General features: G+C 51.2%; 1 protein-coding gene across 4 annotated transcripts in view; it reads left to right on the top strand.

The window, feature by feature from the left end:
- PFKFB1 (6-phosphofructo-2-kinase/fructose-2,6-biphosphatase 1) overlaps nt 1–16,777 on the top strand; it is an 86,486-nt gene that overhangs the window by 48,460 nt on the left and 21,249 nt on the right. For all 4 annotated transcript variants that reach the window (XM_086940188.1, XM_086940186.1, XM_086940185.1 and 1 more), the window contains 6 exons: nt 1,825–1,946; nt 4,004–4,211; nt 6,298–6,444; nt 8,477–8,581; nt 8,694–8,823; nt 9,239–9,301. In XM_086940188.1, coding sequence (XP_086796314.1) covers nt 1,825–1,946; nt 4,004–4,211; nt 6,298–6,444; nt 8,477–8,581; nt 8,694–8,823; nt 9,239–9,301 — 775 coding nt within the window. The remainder of the gene's footprint in view (nt 1–1,824; nt 1,947–4,003; nt 4,212–6,297; nt 6,445–8,476; nt 8,582–8,693; nt 8,824–9,238; nt 9,302–16,777) is intronic.

Here is a 16,777-nt window from a genome sequence, read left to right as displayed (position 1 = left end):
TTGGCGTTTCTTAAAAATAAGCATCAGCAAAGTCTTGCCTTTCGGACCGATTGCTTTGTCAATTGCTTTAGGCATGCTGGGCTGCATCTCTGATACTGTGCTGCATCCCTGATGCTACAAAAGGGGATGATGGACGGAGCGTTTGAGCAAATCAAACACTCACCCCCAGTCAACTGATCAGGGTTGAATCCATCACCATTCTTTAGCTCACTCTGCCACCACCCCAGTTAAGACATGGCCATATGCAAATCAGTCTGACCCTGTGCCTCATGGGAACAGTCCAGCCCGAACTGCCAAGCCAGGTCTTCCCTGGACCGGAAACAAGCATCCTGGGACCGGTTTCGGATTCGTCCATGACCACCCCCTTTTGTACCGCATCCCGATGCTTTGCTGCATTGGTAAAGATTTGGAAAAAAAAATCTTTGAAGTTACTGGTTGCGTTATTTTGTAGGCAGGCATACCAGGCATGTGCGTGCCTACAAAATTACAAAGCTGTTTTTCTTTCTTCGTAGTTACTGACCCAAGTTGGATCGATAAATAAAAATAAAATGTGAGAAAGCGTTTTGCTTTTGTACAGCAGGTGCAGAGAAGCATGATAGGGGCAGAAGCAACATAGGGGTGGGGGAGAGAAATCAACACTGGGGACAGAAGAAACAGGAGTGCGGGGTCAGAGGCAACACAAGGGCGCAGGCGGGGGAGAGTAGACGACACAAGAGAGGGCAAACCAGAGAGAGCACTGTTGAGCGGGTGATGGGGAAGCAAACGGATGAGCAAGCAACTATCGGTGGGGAAGTGCACTAGGAAAGCACCAGGGGCGACAGAGAGCAACAGAGAATCCAAGGAGAGGAACAAACATGAGGGACCCGGCTCAAAACACATGCACTCTAAGGGAGCGCTGCACAGAGAAGAAGAAAGCAGTAATTGCAAGGCAAGCGGTCAAACCAGTGTGCCTGCCAGTCAAAGAGATGGTAAAGAGGCAATGGTCCATGGCAGGGTATGCCCAGACGCGGGTCCTGGGCTCACTGTGCCACTGGATTCAAGATAGCCTGGCTGATGAGGGGTGTTACTCCGAAACCGGTCCTTGGATGCTTGTTTCCGGTCCAGGGAGGACCTGGCCTGGCAGTTCGGGCTGAACTGTTCACATGAGGCACAGGGTCAAGACTGATTTGCATATGGCCATGTCTGAACTGAGGTGACGAAGTGAGCTAAAGAACGATGATAGATTCATCCCAGATCTGTGACTCGGGGTGAGTGTCTAAATTAAAAAAGTTTCAGCGCTCCGTCCATCATCTCCTTGTGTTTGCTTAGTTCGCCCATGGAAGGGACAAACACATGATTGAGAAGCTGGGACTCAAATAAGAGACAGGCCAATAGGAGTGACAGGAAAGCCAGCTGATGGTAAACGATGGGCGGGCTCCAAACCCCTCAATGTTCTCGGTAAGCCGCAGCATGTCACGCTACAGAGAGCGCATGCGCTGTCTAGCCAGCTTGACCTAATGAAGCTATGGGCGATGTGTTTGTGAAAAGTTCAGAGACAGCGGAGACCTTTAACCCCTTCCGTGCGGCTGCGATTTTCCCCGTGTGCGGCCGCCGGACGAACACGGGCGGGCCGTGACGAACCCCAGCCATCATCAGCACACGAGCACCGTAGTGCATGACGGCTGGGGTTCGTCACCAGCATGGAAGGGGTTAATACCAATACACGCAGTCTCCAGCCACGCCCTTCCTCCTCTTACCTCTTCCTCCTCTCACCTCTTCCTCCTCTTACCTCTTCCTCCTCTCACCTCTTCCTCCTCTCACCTCTTCCTCCTCCTCTCTTGCCAGCAAGTGAAGCTCTCGAGCCCGGACTACAAGGACTGTGACCGTGAGGAGGTGGTAGAGGACTTTCTGAAGAGGATCGACTGTTACCAGACATACTATGTGCCCCTGGACGATGATGTGGACAGGTGAGCTCCCTCTGAAGGTACCGGGGTGTCAAACTTTGCCTTCTGCATTGCACCCTCACACATTCGCGCCCTAGGTCTCCTTGTTCAGAGCTGGTCTGTCTGTCCTCAGACGCGTCATCTGCTGGACAGACGTTCTGAGCAGATGAATGGTTTAATTACAGGGATTACTTTCTTTCGGAAGGACCAGCTAGGGCTGTGGAGAGAGCCCCTCCCCTTCTCAGGGGAGGGGCTGAAAAGAGGCCTCACTTCCAGAGGGAGGAGTTATGGAAAGGGCAGCCAATGAGATGAAGGGCACCTCCCACCTATGCTCCCCCCTCTCTTCTATGCACACTGATCAGGGACAGCCGGCAGTCTCCTGGGCGGGGACACTCCTCCCACATTAAGTCGATATTCCCTGATTCTTGTCTCTCTCCTCCCTCACGTTCAGTGGTCTCACCTACATTATAATCGGGCTCTTCCTTACCCCCCTCTCGTTTCTCACTTGCAGCAGTCTCTCTTACATTAAGGGCCGGTACTCCGTGACATCTGTCTCGCTCTTTTCTCCCTCACTTCCAGTGATCTCCCCTATATTACAATCAGGCGCTCTCTTGCTCCCCTCTCCTTGCAGCGGTCTCTCGTACATTACAATCAGGCGCTCTCTTGCTCCCCTCTCCTTGCAGCGGTCTCTCGTACATTACAATCAGGCGCTCTCTTACTCCCCTCTCCCTTGCAGCGGTCTCTCGTACATTACAATCGGGCGCTCTCTTACTCCCCTCTCCTTGCAGCGGTCTCTCGTACATTACAATCAGGCGCTCTCTTACTCCCCTCTCCCTTGCAGCGGTCTCTCGTACATTACAATCAGGCGCTCTCTTGCTCCCCTCTCCCTTGCAGCGGTCTCTCGTACATTACAATCGGGCGCTCTCTTACTCACCTCTCCTTGCAGCGGTCTCTCGTACATTAAAATCAGGCACTCGCTTGCTCCCCTCTCCTTGCAGCGGTCTCTCATATATTACAATCAGGCGTTCTCTTACTCACCTCTCCTTGCAGCGGTCTCTCGTACATTACAATCAGGCGCTCTCTTACTCCCCTCTCCTTTGCAGCGGTCTCTCGAACATTACAATCAGGCGTTCTCTTACTCACCTCTCCTTGCAGCGGTCTCTCGTACATTGCAATCGGGCGCTCTCTTACTCCCCTCTCCTTGCAGCAGTCTCTCATACATTACAATTAGGCGTTCTCTTACTCACCTATCCTTGCAGCGGTCTCTCGTACATTACAATCAGGCACTCTGTTGCTCCCTCTCCTTGCAGCGGTCTCTCGTAGATTACAATCAGGCGCTCTCTTACTCCCTCTCCTTGCAGCGGTCTCTCGTATATTACAATCAGGCACTCGCTTCTCCCCTCTCCTTGCAGCGGTCTCTCGTATATTACAATCAGGCGCTCTCTTACTCCCTCTCCTTGCAGCAGTCTCTTGTATATTACAATCAGGCACTCGCTTCTCCCCTCTCCTTGCAGCGGTCTCTCGTATATTACAATCAGGTGCTCTCTTACTCACCTCTCCTTGCAGCGGTCTCTCGTACATTACAATCAGGCACTTGCTTGCTTCCCTCTCCTTGCAGCGGTCTCTCATACATTACAATCAGGCGCTCTCTTACTCACCTCTCCTTGCAGCGGTCTCTCGTACATTACAAGCAGGTGCTCTCTTACTCCCTCTCCTTGTAGCGGTCTCTCGTATATTACAATCAGGCACTCGCTTCTCCCCTCTCCTAGCAGCGGTCTCTCAAATATTACAATCAGGCACTCGCTTCTCCCCTCTCCTTGCAGCGGTCTCTCGTACATTACAAGCAGGTGCTCTCTTACTCCCTCTCCTTGCAGCGGTCTCTCGTATATTACAATCAGGCACTCGCTTCTCCCCTCTCCTTGCAGCGGACTCTCGTATATTACAATCAGGCACTCGCTTCTCCCCTCTCCTTGCAGCGGTCTCTCGTACATTACAATCAGGCGTTCTCTTACTCCCCTCTCCTTGCAGCGGTCTCTCGTATATTACAATCAGGCGCTCTCTTGCTCCCCTCTCCCTTGCAGCGGTCTCTCGTACATCAAGATCTTCAACGTCGGCAGCCGTTACCTGGTGAACCGCGTGCAGGACCACGTGCAGAGCCGGACCGTGTACTACTTGATGAACATTCACGTGGCTCCCCGCTCCATCTACCTGTGCCGGCATGGGGAGAGCGAGCTCAACGTGAAGGGGCGCATCGGGGGGGACTCTGGGCTCTCAGCCCGCGGAAAGCAGGTTTGTGCAATAAACACACGGCATGTCACCGTGGAGCGTAAAAGGCCATTATTAGGATAGGGTTGAAAAACAGTTATTCAACCTTCATAACATTTAACACCTTCCTGCGCTGTGCTGAACGTTCTAATGAGCCAACGGGCTCATGACGGAACGGTTCCGTCATGAGCACAGGCCAACCGACGCTCATGACGGAACTGTTCCGTCAATAGCATCGAAGGGGTTAACATAACATCAAAAACATCGTAAATACGACATTCCCTTCCTCCCGAACCATTCTCACATCACACCAGCTTTCACCCCAATGCCTCACACCTTCCTTCATTCGTCCCCCTTTCACTCACTGACCTCCTTCCAGTTCCCGATCTCTCCTTCACGTCCCCTACAAACACCCTCCAAGGAAACCCTTTGACCTGATCGACGAATCACGCACACCGTCTTCTTTCACCTGTGCTCTCTTCATCCCCCACGCATATGTGACTCAATCCCCCAAAATACCGCCCACACCCTGCAGCCTGTCCTGTCTTGGCAAACGCTACGTAGAGTGCTCCCCATACTACTCCTCCAGATCATGGAGGTGGGAGGGTAGACTATCCCTGTTTCTGCGCTCCCTGTGGTGCCTAGGAGTCAGGAAGTGGATGGACCCACCCTTCCTGACTCCTTTATACCTGCCTAACTACCCGCCCCTCTGCCCTAAACTTATCCTATCCCTGGCTATGCCTCGTTTTCACGGCACAAAGAACTCCAGAAGACTAGTCTGCGACGTCACTTCCCCCCAGGGGCCTTCAATCTGACACTGAGCCAGGAATCACACCACAACCCTGGGACTAAGGAAGGGGTGAATCATTTCTGGTGGTTCCTTCTGTACATACCACAGAGGGGGTCTACTGGCACAAGCGAACTGTCAGTAAGGACACAACTGAGGGGGTCTCCTGGCACAAGCGGACTGTCAGTAAGGACACGGCTTAGGGGGGACTCCTAGCACAAGCGGATTGTCAGTAAGGACACTGCAGAGGGGGGGCTCCTGGCACAAGTGGACTGTCAGTAAGGACACAGCTGAGGGGGGCTTCTGGCATAATCGGACTGTCAGTAAGGACACGGCTGAGGGGGGCTCCTGGCACAAGCGGACTGTCAGTAAGGACACAGCTGAGGGGGTCTCCTGGCACAAGCGGACCGCCAGTAAGGAAACAGCTGAGGGGGTCTCCTGACACAAGCGGACTGTCAGTATAGACACAGCTGAGGGGGGGCTCCCGGCACAAGCAGACTGTCAGTAAGGACATGACTGAGGGGGGACTGTTAGCACAAGCGGACTGTCAGCAAGGACACGGCTGAGGAGGGGCTCCTGGCACAAATGGACTGTCAGTAAGGACACGGCTGAGGGGGGCTCCTGGCACAAGCGGACTGTCAGTAAGGAAACAGCTATGGGGGGCTCCCGGCACAAGCAGACTGTCAGTAAGGACATGGCTGAGGGGGGACTCCTAGCACAAGCGTACTAGGACACAGCAGAGGGGGGGCTCCTGGCACAAGCGGACTGTCAGTAAGGACACGGCTGAGGGGGGCTCCTGGCACAAGCGGACTGTCGGTAAGGACATGGCTGAGGGGGGACTCCTAGCACAAGCGGACTGTCAGTAAGAACACGGCTGAGGGGGGGCTCCTGGCACAAGCAGACTGTCAGTAAGGACATGGCTGAGGGGGGACTCTTAGTACAAGCGGACTGTCAGTAAGGACACGGCTGAGGAGGGGCTCCTGGTACTAGTGGACTGTCAGTAAGGACACGGCTGAGGGGGGACTCCTAGCACAAGCGGACTGTCCGTAAGGACACAGCTGAGGTGGGGGGGCTCTTGGCACAAGTGAACTGTCTGTAAGGAAATGGCTGAGCGGGGCTCCCGGCACAAATGGACTGTCGGTCCAGAAACCCAGAAGGTTTGACATAAGGGTGGTGTTTCTGAAAAGCTGGGATGAGCTGATGAATCATTTGCACGCCACTTAGGTGTGTTGGCCTGAAGTTTCCTTGTAGGTCTCCCTGTCCTGGGTCAGTTTTGCACCTTCACAGCGGCTCTGCTCTGATTAATGCTCTCTCACCCCGCAGTTTGCCAACACGCTCGGAGCCTTCATCACTGCCCAGAAGATCCCAGACCTGAAGGTGTGGACCAGTCACATGAGGCGCACAATCCAGACGGCCGAGGCGCTTGGAGTACCCTACGAGCAGTGGAAGGCGCTGAATGAGATAGACGCGGTGAGACAACCTCAAGCATCCTTGAAAATGGCAGCTTCAAAGCTTAAAGCAGACACAGCCCAAACACACAGTTCAAGCACCCAGCTGGGACAGGGGACTGTGAGACCCATCTGAGGATCATATTCATGTCACAATGCATTCTGGGACCTGCAGTTCTGCTCTTCTCATTCCTGGACTGACCCAGTCAACATAGCAGGAAAACCAATCCCTTGTCAAGTGTAGTGGAAATAAACGTTCACTGTGATCCTCAGCATACCACACAGCCCTTTATTTTTATTTCAAACCCCTTTTATTGGAGTTTCCAAGGATATAAAATCTTACAAAGTACATACAATGCATTTTTTAAATAAAGAGTTTTATATAGCGTGAACTAGACCCAAGACATGGGGTATCAGAGCGCTTTACACAGCACCAGTTTCATTACAGAAAGACACATTCATTTTTGTTAGGCACACGGAGATTAAGTGATTTGCCCAGAATCACAGGATGTTGAGTGTCGTTGCCAAGACTCAAACCCGGTTCCCCAGCATCGAGGTTGACCACTCTAGCCGGAAGGCTACATCCTCTCCTCTAATGCTTGCATCTTATGTAATATCACATTGACATTTGAAGCAGTCCCAGGCTTTTAATGTAGGCATATATATGATCATGTTCAAAGCCTTGTTGATTGTAACCGCACACTAATTAATGAGAGCAGGGGGTGTGAGGGGAGGATGAGGGAGCGGGGGAAAGGTGGAATGGATTGTACTGACCGGCATGTGAAAGGAAGGTGGTAAGAAACAGCTTGACGAGGGTCTAAGACGTTGATTCAGTCCATGCATGTGGATTGGGGAGGCTGATGATCATGGAGGCTTCACTTCATGGATATATAAATACAACTTATTCCATAGTTTGTTAGGGGCTTGAGGATTAAAGTTTTTATTGAGTAATCTGCACTTCTTGCGCAGCAGACCCACACCCACCATGTTTGGGAGGGATGTATTTTGAAATGATTTCCATTCACATAGGATATCTTTGATCCTGATCGTGAATAGTAGGTTTAAAAGACTCCGATCCTTGGAGTTCAATAAATAAATGCCTTCTGTGAATACCGAAAGTCTTAAAGGTAGGATTTTTCTCAGTTTATGAGTAGTAAAATTAGGACTCCTAAACGGAGAAAAATCCTAACTTTAAGACTTTCAGCATTCACAGAAGGCATTTAGGAGTCGTAAAGTTAGGACTCCTAACTTCTGTGAATATCAAAATGAGTAACTGCCTTCTGTGAATACCAAAATGAGTAAGTGCCTTCTGTGAATAACAAAAGGAGTAAGTGCCTTCTGTGAATACCAAAATGGTAGTAAGTTTAGGATTTTGTCTTAAGTTAGTTCTGTGAATCGGGCCCAGTGAACGTATATTTCCACTACACTTGAGAGGGGATGGGTTTTAATGCTTTGTTGACTGGGTCAGTCCAGGAATGAGAAAAGCAGAACTTCAGGTCCCAGAATGCAGTTGCTGGAGTGTGGTATTATGTGCCTTTTACCTGCTCCGTGTAGTAGTGTGGACAGCCTGGCTAGAAGGTTGATGATGTCTGATTTGTGTGTTCCATTTCATTTACTTATGGCGGCCTTGAGTTTTAAGAAGTTATAAAAGTCAATATTGTTTAGGTTATGGATGGCAAATGTTTTGTTATTCGAGTAAGATACACTTTAAACACAATCTTGGGTAAACAACTCAGCAGAATATGCAAGAAAACCCCACCTTCTGTGCTTGTGTCTGTGGGTGTTGCACGGCTGGCCCCATCTGACTGTAGGCGAGTTGTGCTCTAAATACACATCTGTCTTGAAAACATTAATTTCACTGTATTTGTAGTTGGCCTTTGGGGCTGTGTGGGATAAGATATATATATATTCCGTGCTGGTTTTCTGGCTCTGTGCATGGACGGTTCTGAACCAGGGGAACGAGTCCTAAGCGCTGGTGATGAGGGTCTCGGAGGCTGGCTCGCGGAGAAGGCTCTTGTGGTTTAATCCTTGGTCCTGTTGTTGTGTCCTCCTAGGGCGTGTGCGAGGAGATGACCTACGAGGAGATCCAGGAGTACCACCCCGAGGAGTTTGCGCTACGGGACCAGGACAAGTATCGCTACCGGTACCCCAAGGGCGAGGTGAGTGGGGGTCACCCCAGGATGAGAAGACAAGGGGTGATGGGGACCCCTTTGTGTCTGTCCTACTTTGGCTGTATTAACCCTGTGTTCATCCTTTCTCCACGCTCCGCAGTCCTATGAGGACCTGGTGCAGCGCCTCGAGCCCGTCATCATGGAGCTAGAACGGCAGGAAAATGTGCTGGTTATCTGTCACCAGGCGGTGATGCGCTGTCTCCTCGCCTACTTCCTGGATAAAAGCGCAGGTAACATACTTCGTCATGCCAACTTATTGCAACTCAGAGAGGTTTAGTGTCTGCAGCCTGTGCATGTGATGCAAAACATTGCTTGGTTAAGGAAATAGCATGATGCCTCCCAATACTGCTTCCTTCCTGCTTGTATGATCACTTCCAGTAACCAACCCGTGCCCATATCCCACCTTGCACACTTCCTGTAGTCACTGCATGCATGCTCACATGGACGTCCTGTAACCAGAAAATGCACGTATCCCTCCTCGCACACTTCCTGCCACCCGTCCATGCCCATATGCCAACTTGCACACTTCCTGTTGTCACTGCATGCATGCTCACACTCACTTCACTTCCGGGTACCCGGGGGGTGGGCATGGTCAGGATAGCCCTCGCACCTACCTAACCACTATCCTTCTTCCTTTCCCTTCAGAGGAGCTGCCCTACCTCAAGTGCCCCCTGCACACGGTGCTGAAGCTCACACCGGTGGCTTATGGTGAGTAACCAACGTTTACGAATAAATCTCAAACCTCACACAGCCGCGCCACTGAGATCAGACCACACCAGAGGAGGAGGCAGACCGTCACATGGGAGGCAGAGAAGTGGCCTTAGCTAAGCCTGACGTGTGACTGACTCTCCTCATGCCTTAGCGGCCTCTCATGAAAACCTCTAATTCCCTGTAGGCCTGTCCTCCACTAGGGAGCCTCTCTCTTCTTGCCTATGTGTTCACCCTCCCCTCCCTGCCATGATCGAATTGCAGGCTGTTGTTGCTTGCTCCTTTCCTGTGCCTGTAGAACGTCCTGTCCAGCGACCAAACTCCGCCCACTCCTAACAGCGCAGGGATCTTCCCACAACACCACTGGCTGAGTGGCGCGTCGGTCCTCCCATAGGTCTCCTCTCTCTGGCCTAGAAGACAGCTAGTGAACAATCTTGCAGACATAGATGCATCATCTTTGGGCTTTACATACTTGGGGGGCTGCAGATGTGCAGTTTTGGTAGAGAAGAGGCTGAGGCGCTGGGATGTACCAAAGAGAGACATAAGTCCTGGCCGGTGTCCTGCGCCACCTTCCCTCATACGCGCCGAGGGCACACCGGACCCACAGGCCCAGCCTGAAGATACTGGCTTCCAGACCGCCTCACCCTGCCCAGGTCCCTGCCCTTCGAATGTGTGGTGACAATACATGGTTCACTTAAGCACTCGCCTCTTTTGGTACAATCGTGGCCCGGTCCGCTCAGTATCTCCCTCTTTGAAGTTTGTCTGACACAACATGTTTCAGAGCTCCACAACGTCCAACGTTGAGCGAGACCTCACAGTGTTTTCATTTTGCTTCTTCCGTTTACCCAAGGGGGTTGTGGCGAGAAGCGGCTGCATCGCTTCCACATTCTAAACGGTGAAGTGGTGCCAAGTGCAATGGTGTAGACTGCATTGGTTTTGAGTAAAGTGTCGGGGTGCAGTGGCGCAGAATACATTAGCTTGATGTGGAGGGATGCAGAATGTAGTGGCATACGATGCATTAGCGTAGAGTAGAGTGTAGTGGCACAAAGTAGAACAGAGTGGCACAGCGTGCAGTGGCGTAGCATGCAGTGATGTAGAGTGCCGTGGAGTTCAGGGGGTGTGAATTGTGTCCTTCAGATTAGAGTGTCGTAAAGTGGAGTGGTGCAGGGGGCAGTGTAGAGTACAGTGGTACAGAGTAGAATAGAGTGGCGTAGAGTGCAGTGACAGATCACAATCGTGTAGAGTGGCGCAGCGTGCAGTGGCGTAGCATGCAGTGATGTAGAGTGGCGTGGAGTACAGTGCAGGCGAGTGCCGTCCTGCAGAGCAGAGTGTCGTAAAGTAGAGTATTGCAGTGAGCAATGGCATAGAGTACAGTGGCACAGAGTATAATAGAGTGGCGTAGAGTGCAGTGACATATCACAGGAGTGGCATAGTGTGCAGTGGCTTAGAGTGCTGTGGTGCAGAGTAGAGTGGCATGGAGTTCAGTGGCAGAGAGTGCAGTTTTGTAGAGTAGAGTGGCGCAGGTTAGAGTGGCGTAGAGTACAGTGATGCGGCATAGAGTGCTGCAGAGTAGGGTATAGTGGCATAGAGTGCAGTGGCATAGTGTGCATTGGTTTTGAGTAAGGTGGTGTTTAGTGCACTGGTGCAGAGTGCAGGTGTTTAGACTGGGGTGGCGCACAGGGCGGTGAGGTAGAGTAGAGTGACGCAGCAAAGGGTTCAGTGGCAGAGAGTACAGTGTTGCAAAGTAGATTGTCGTAGAGTGCAGTGGTGTAGAGTGGTGCAGAGTAGAGTGCAGTGCCGCAGAGTGGAGTGGTGTAGAGTACCGTGGTGCAGAAGAGAGTAGTGCCACAGAATGGTGTGGAGCGGCACCAAGTGCAGGGCCACTGAGTAGATAGTTTCAGAATAGAGTGGTGCATGGCGGAATACAGTGGCATATAGTGCAGTGTAGAACAGAGTGGAGTGGAGTGGATTGGCATACAGCGCACTGGTGTAGAGTGGAGTGGCACAGAGTAGAGAGCATGGGCAAAGAATGCAGTGTAGTAGAGTAGAGTGGAATGGTGTAGAGTTCAGTGGTGCAAAGTACAGTAGTTGATGTAGAATGCATTGGCATAGAGTAGGGAGGCATAGTGTTGCATGATATAGAAGGGTGCAGAGTATAGTGCACTGGCATTACAGAAAACACATTTTCAATTGAAATGACCATTACATTTGCACAGACAGACAGTTTTACTGACAAAAGTGGACAGCGCACAGAAAATAATGTGTGGAAATGTAATCGCCCAGTGTATTGATTTGTTTTGGTCATATTAAAATATTTGTTTCCACCTCCCTTCAGAATTACCCAAAAAAATGTGCTTCATTTGTGCTTTTCTAATGCTGATAAGTTCTGAAATATTTGCACAGTTTATTTACAGACGTTTTTATTTTGTGTGCTAGCCTTCCTCAAGCACTCCCCCATATCCAGCACGATTGTCACATAAATCCTCTCTCTTTGAAGTCAGAGAAAGAAAAGTAAACACCAACAGGTACATGCATCAAAGGATTTTGCGATCGCAAACGGTGCGAATCGCAAAAATCGGCCGTTTGGTGAAGGATGAAGGCCCTCGCAATTTGAGAAATCGCAAATATTTGCGATTTCTCAAATTGTAATTGCATTTAAGGAATCGCATTTTGCGGATCCTTAAAGGCAATGCATGAAACTTTTAAACTTTAAAAAATTGCGATTTCGCAATTAGGGGGAGCAAATTACCATGAGGTTGAACCTCATGGTAATTTGCGAAAACTTTGAAAAATGCACTTTTAAGCATTTTTCAAAGTTTCATGTTGTGCACACACATGCCCTAAGGGCATGTGTGTGCACAACATATGTGCACAGATTGATTTCAGGGGTGCAACAGGGTGTCCTTTGGACACCCCTGCACCCTTGAAATCGTATTCTCAATTTGCGATTCGCTAATTGCTAATCACAAATTGAGAATGTCTTCCCATTCCTTCCTATGGGCCTCTAGGCCCATAGGAATGAATGGGGTGGTATTCCTTAATTGTGACTCTCAAATTGCGAGTCGCCATTAAGGAATATTAAGAAATCGAATTTTTTTAGCAATTTCTTGATGCATTGCATTTTGCAATTCCTTAATTGCGATTCCTTATTTTTCGCAATTAAGGAATCGCAAAATGCAATATTGATGCAGGTGCCTGCAAGCTCTCTCATAACACACAGCCTGAAATTTTGCCTAGGTCTTTGAATGCACAGCAAATGTTGCAAGATAAGAACAGGATTCAAAGGCATGTTTAACCCCTTCACTGCGGCGGGAATTCCGCCGCAGCGCTAAGGGGGCGGGGGGGCCGAGCGGCGCTCGCATGCTCGTGACGGAGCCGCTCCATCACGAGCCGCGGTTGAGCTGTGCTCATGACGGAGCGGTTCCGTCATGGCCCCACCCACTCAATGGAACGTCCAGAGCAGGCACGGAATTCGCGCCGCGCAGGCGCGCCGAGTGGTCCATGACGGAACCGCTCCGTCATGAGCACAGCTCAACCGAGGCTCATGACGGAGCGCCTCCGTCATGAGCATAGAAGGGGTTAAAGAATTCCAGTACTAGTGAAAGAATACAGTAAATAAGGTTCAAGTAACGGAAAGCAAGCCTGCCTAAAGCAATTAGAGACATCAAATGTGAGTTACAAACCACAAAGCCAACGGCAACCAATGTTAGAAATGCATTCCCAGGGAAGCTTTCCGAATGTCCCCACGATGTTGATAGCAAAGCAGATTGCTGCGCTGTCGCAGGCTTCGATCTAAAAAGTGCTATGACGCAGCAAGGTCACTTCATGGCACTTTTTTCAAACTTTTAACCGTGCTGCACAGCCACGTGATGCTGCTGTCAGACACGGAGAACTCCTGAGGCGGAAAGCCGGGAGCAACGATCTTTTTAAAACTTGTCTTTTAAACAGCGTATCTTGTGTTTTTAATACCTGTTGTGCAGTGGAAACCCTGGCATTTCTGCGATAGCGCTCAGCAGCAGACAGCTGCTGTTGTTGCCCTAGTCCCGCGTCTTGCCGCCACTTCCTGGTTGAGGGACCCGCCAGACACGCCCACCGCGGCTGGCCACGCCCCCCCCTCCCAGGCTCATATAAAAGCGCGCTGATCGAGCGTCGCCACCCATTACACGGAGAACTCCTGAGGCGGAAAGCCGGGAGCAACGATCTTTTTAAAACTTGTCTTTTAAACAGCGTATCTTGTGTTTTTAATACCTGTTGTGCAGTGGAAACCCTGGCATTTCTGCGATAGCGCTCAGCAGCAGACAGCTGTTGTTGTTGCCCTAGTCCCGCATCTTGCCGCCACTTCCTGGTTGAGGGACCCGCCAGACACGCCCACCGCGGCTGGCCACGCCCCCCCCCTCCCAGGCTCATATAAAAGCGCGCTGATCGAGCGTCGCCACCCATTACACGGAGAACTCCTGAGGCGGAAAGCAGGGAGCAACGATCTTTTTAAAACTTGTCTTTTAAACAGCGTATCTTGTGTTTTTAATACCTGTTGTGCAGTGGAAACCCTGGCATTTCTGCGATAGCGCTCAGCAGCAGACAGCTGTTGTTGTTGCCCTAGTCCCGCGTCTTGCCGCCACTTCCTGGTTGAGGGACCCGCCAGACACGCCCACCGCGGCTGGCCACGCCCCCCCCTCCCAGGCTCATATAAAAGCGCGCTGATCGAGCGTCGCCACCCATTACACGGAGAACTCCTGAGGCGGAAAGCCGGGAGCAACGATCTTTTTAAAACTTGTCTTTTAAACAGCGTATCTTGTGTTTTTAATACCTGTTGTGCAGTGGAAACCCTGGCATTTCTGCGATAGCGCTCAGCAGCAGACAGCTGTTGTTGTTGCCCTAGTCCCGCGTCTTGCCGCCACTTCCTGGTTGAGGGACCCGCCAGACACGCCCACCGCGGCTGGCCACGCACCCCCCTCCCACGCAGTCACTCTTTATTTATTATGTGCCTCGGCAGGAAGCGCAGCGGACGAGCGCAGCGGGCGCGACGAATGCGCGCCGAAGGCGCGCATAAGGCAAGCTCGTCTGCGCTCGTCCGCGCCTCGGCAGCGCCCGGAGCGCTACCCGCGGCCCCGATCTCCCCGTCTACCATTAGCTCTCCGCACTTGACGCGTGAGGCTCTACTCCTCCTTAGAGACTTCGCTCATGAAGGTCAACTGTCCTTCCAGGACACCGCCTATCCGCTGCACGACTTTGCGCGCAAAGGCTTATTCACAGGTGGCCTGCTGAACGTCAGGTCCCTGCCCAAACACGCTCACGAAATCGCCCAGCTCATAGATAATCACCATCTTGATGCTTTATTCCTGACGGAAACATGGACCCACTCTGACTGCAATATAGAACTGGATTGGGCCTGCCCACAAGACTTCAAAATCCTGCATCTCCCTCGACCTAAGGGTCGGGGCGGTGGAGTCGGTTTAATCTATAGAGCTTCTTGGTCAGTAAAAACTATTGTTATGGACCCAGTGGTCGGGACCGAAATACTTGGCCTCTCCATCGACTGTCATCTTGGAACGACTTTTACGGCTGTGATTTGCTACCGCCCGCCGGGAGCTTTCAATTCCACTCAGCAGCAGTCGCTCCTCACCACCCTTACTAATATGGCTACCTCTCACAACAATCTGATTGTCTTGGGCGATTTCAACCTTTGGCCCAATGGCAGCCTAGATTCTGCCCTTAACAATCTCCTACTTTCCTGTGAAGGAATGGGACTTTCCCAGTTAGTGAACAAACCCACACACTCAGCGGGGCACCAGCTCGATTTAATCTTCTCCTCCCCCCAGCTAGCACTTCTGAGCGATATTTTGCCGATGTGCTGGACCGACCATGCACTCATCAAATTTCATATAGCAGGCTGCAGGTCTTGCAGACCGGCACCCCGCCACGGCCTTGAACCCCCGTACAGAGACTGGAAGGCTCTGGACAAACTCAGACTGAATGGCCCAGTATTTGAAGTGGAAGACAGTTTTTCCATTACTCAACCAGTAGAGGCTAATTATCTATCCCTCTGCACAAGGATTTCCAACATCTCGGAACACCTCGTCCCTCAGAAAAAGGGCAAACCACAGAGACGAGTACCGGCCCCATGGTTCGACGACTCTTTAAGAGCTCTCAAACTAGCATGTAGACAAGCAGAGAGAAAATGGAGGCAAGGTTATTCTGACACCCACAAAACTCTTTGGAAAGAAAACCTCCGGGAGTACAAAACTGCCATCGCCCAAAATAAGGCTAAACATTACTGCTCCATCATTACCAACGCCACCAACAGCTCAAAAAGTATTTTTCAGATACTCAAAAACTTAACCAATCCAGACTGTGTCATTTCTACACAGCCTCCCACCCAAGCCCTCTGCGACAATCTTGCAGTGTTTTTCATTAATAAAATAAACACCATTATTCAAAACCTGAAAACACCTCCCTCTTCGGGAACTTCCAACACGCAGGGACCGGACACCAGCTCTCAAAACTTGTCGTCTCCAGGCTCTGTCCTTTTGGCTAGACTACGGGAATTTCCCCCAATCCCGGCCTCCGAGTTTGAAAGACTGGCGCTTGGTATCACCTCGGGTTCTCCACTCGACCCCCTGCCTCCAAAAGTCTGGAAAAATTTTGGAAATGAACTTTTTGGCACCATGCGCCTAATATGTAACCAGTCTTTGCACAGTGGCTTTGTCCCAACCCCGTGGAAACAGGCGTTAATCACTCCTCTCTTGAAGAAACCCTCCCTGAGCCCAGATTGTCTTTCAAACTACCGACCCATCTCCCTGCTGCCTTTCCCAGCGAAGGTCGCCGAACGTTGGGTCAGTTCGTGCCTGTCCGCCCACCTAGAACAGAACAAACTTCTTGACGATCACCAGTTCGGGTTCCGTCCTGCCCACGGCACCGAAACAGCAGTCTTAACAGCCATGGAGGATCTTCGCATGCGTGCAGACAGGGGCCAGCCAGTGGCGCTGATACTGCTGGACCTGTCTGCCGCATTCGATACGGTCAACCATGGGACGCTGCTGCAGAGACTTGGTGAAGTGGGAGTGGAGGGCACTGCACTGCTCTGGTTTCACTCCTACCTTCGGGACAGAAGACAGGCTGTCTCCCTTCCCCCATTCCAATCCACCTTTGCTCCAGTACCCCAGGGAGTCCCTCAGGGCTCCTCCATCAGCCCCATCCTTTTTAACGTGTACCTCATCCCGCTAGTCAAGCTAATTCAATCCTTTGGGATCAAAACAATAAATTACGCTGATGACACGCAGCTCATCCTCTCTTGGGAAGGTGAAGATGCCATTCCTTTTTCCACCTTCCACGACTGCCTAAGAGAGACGGCTGGATGGCTACACAGAAACTCCCTCCAGTTTAACTCCTCCAAAACGGAGGTCCTGTTCTGTTCAGGCACCAAGATACCTCGCCAGTTTCCGAATGAATTCTGGCCCCCAGAGATTAGAGACAAAC

The sequence above is a fragment of the Lissotriton vulgaris genome, chromosome 10 (assembly GCF_964263255.1).
Source record: "Lissotriton vulgaris chromosome 10, aLisVul1.2, whole genome shotgun sequence".
Taxonomy (NCBI): Eukaryota; Metazoa; Chordata; class Amphibia; order Caudata; family Salamandridae; genus Lissotriton; species Lissotriton vulgaris.
Note: the sequence above shows the minus strand (reverse complement) of the source record. Positions and strands in the feature narration are given on the sequence as shown.